The sequence below is a fragment of the Montipora foliosa genome, chromosome 12 (genome assembly GCF_036669935.1).
Source record: "Montipora foliosa isolate CH-2021 chromosome 12, ASM3666993v2, whole genome shotgun sequence".
NCBI lineage: Eukaryota > Metazoa > Cnidaria > Anthozoa > Scleractinia > Acroporidae > Montipora > Montipora foliosa.
Window position 1 is genome coordinate 20,115,284 of NC_090880.1, and position 2,500 is coordinate 20,117,783.

Consider the following 2,500-nt stretch of genomic DNA (forward strand, 5'->3'; position numbering starts at 1 on the left):
TCCATCAGTAGAAAATTGTTCTGGATATACAGCCAACATTCAAAAATACATTGTCAGAAGTGAATTATTAATGATTGCTGATACAGCTTTGAATGCTTCTCCTACATTCCTTTCTTGTTTTCAATTTTATCCTATTTTTAGAATGAAAATGGAAATCCACCCATGTTTCACTATTCTTGCTACCAGCTCCGCTAACTCTTTGGATCTGTGACTGGCCTAAGCAGACGTTATAGTTTTGATGGCCAGGTTTGTCGATTGAAAACCGTCTATTTTTCAAGAACCTTTTTTCAGGGTGCAAACTGAGTAAGATAATGCCGACTTACAAGATACATTTGCAGCTTTAGAAACGAATGAACGTCAAGGAGACGAACCACTCGTTGTATTCATACGATACCATCTAATCGTTCATTAGTTAGCTAATTTGCTTGAGAACTTTTCTAAATTTGAATTATGTCAAGAGAAAATGAGGGGACAGAGAGGGAGGCTCAAGGCGTTGGTCGGGATATGTTATGTCCACGAAAGTTATTTTTAGACGAGCGGAAGTCTTTGTTCTAGCGGAAGTCTGTCTTCTGAGACGTCCGCATGCAGTCTTGCCTCGCTCTCAGGTTCTTAGTGAAAAGAGAAAATGATGGCGCGCGTGGAAGGCTGATGAATATATATTTTCTTTCAAACATCGGACCGAGGTTGGCCTGCATGCGGACGTCTCGGAAGACTTCCGCTCGTCTAAAAAAAACTTTCGTGGACATGACATATTCCAAGGGCTGGACCGGGAGCCTCCTTCTCTGTTCCCTCATTTTCTCTTGATTATGTAGTAATTTTTTGGGCCCCCTAACATTTGACCAGGGCTCGTTCCCTGGTTTCCTTTAACAATTTGCTTGTGTCCCCTTGTTCCCGAAATTACTTCCAAACTTGTTCTCAGCTTTTTCATGCCTAAAATGTTTTATGTTCCCTTGTTCCCTAAGATATTTTGTTTTTGTTCCCCTGTTCCCCAGTTCAAATAAGCCATATTCCTTTATTTTCCAAAATCCCTGGGGCGGGGCTTCAGATTTGGACGATGCAAAGAGATATTTCTGGAACAGCTTATACAAGGATTTTCAGCATGCAAAATAGAAGAAATGTTTCACTCACCATCTTCATCGGTAGAGACAATGATCGGTTGAGAGTTAATCCCTGGGAATTTCGTCGCTCCTTTGATCTTCAGACTGTAGTTGGTGTATTTTCGTAGATTAGTTATCACAAGCGAGAGATTCGTAATGGGCACTGTAATGTTATGAGTTGTGTTATCGTCGGTGTTAAGCTGGCGATATGTGATGTGAAAATACCTGAGCACTCCGGCAACTTGGCTTGGTGGAATAGGGTCCCAGCTTAAAGCAATCGATGTCGAGCTTGCGTTAAGGCCTTGAAATTTCCCGGGTGATACCTTAGGAGCTAAAGAGACCAAGTACAAATCAATTAATCTTGTGAAAGTCCATTCATGACTTGTGCAATCTAATCGGCCAAACGTCCAATGATCCAGGAACAGAATCTTAACGCAACCTTTCATTTAATTTATTTATGTGCATAGCCTTACGCCATAGAGCCAGTTAGCAAAGAAACTTTAGATCAATGGGTTCATATTTAGCACCAATATTACAACGGATTCATGAGGGATAACTTTCAGTGATTTAGATGACTATGTGTTCTTTATTTTATGTTGAAACTACAATCCTGGTCAAAACTCTTGGGACAATTCCCGCTTTCCCCCCTCCCCCATTACAATGTTGATTTTTCACAGTCTCCGAAAATAAAGAACGGTTCATCGATCGCTCGCATGTTTCAACCAACCTTGTCCCCAGGGTCTCTCTTTTTCCAAAGGAAGGGAAGAAGAGAGACCCTAGGGGCGAGGTTGTGTTTCAACATTTTCTGGGGGGAGGGGAGTGTGAAAAAGACAGCGAAAGAAGAACACGCGTTGCTCATATAATGATGGAAGCATGTACAGTAAATTCTCTACTTTTCGCCCAAAATTTGGCAGATGTCCCGAACTCTTTTGACGCGGATTGTAGGATTGCACGAAACTCAATCCTGTCCCCATTGGCACAGCTTGGATTGCATCCATAACCCAGAAGTCTCGATCTACGATGGAATGCTGCCCATCAGTTTTCGGTCATAGAAACCTTTAGATCGGAGGACTATGACGACAACGAGTACGAGTATGCGCATAAGGTTTGGAGGTCAACATTTTTCGAAGTGCGAGTGCTTACAACGGAAAACTCGTACTCGTAATCGTCGTCGTCCTCCGATGTAAAGGTACCTATTATCCGGGGCTATTTTAGCATAGCTACTTGCAGATTTTTGCTGGAATTTAACTTAGCGGTATTGTTTTCCTTGCACGATCCATAATTTTGCATTAAGCACGAGCATTCCTTCGTGCGCTTACGTAATAGTTGCAGACCAATCAGAGGCGTTGTGGTTACTAAGGCCCAATCTGATTGGCCTTAATTTGGTGGGAACCGTACTCTAC

The 2,500-nt window shown here is 42.2% G+C and overlaps 1 protein-coding gene across 1 annotated transcript in view; it reads right to left on the reverse strand.

The window, feature by feature from the left end:
- LOC137980944 (protein sidekick-1-like) overlaps positions 1-2,500 on the reverse strand; it is a 26,119-nt gene that overhangs the window by 10,558 nt on the left and 13,061 nt on the right. The window contains exon 6 of the mRNA XM_068828328.1: positions 1,129-1,428. Within this exon, the coding sequence (XP_068684429.1) occupies positions 1,129-1,428 (300 nt within the window). The remainder of the gene's footprint in view (positions 1-1,128; positions 1,429-2,500) is intronic.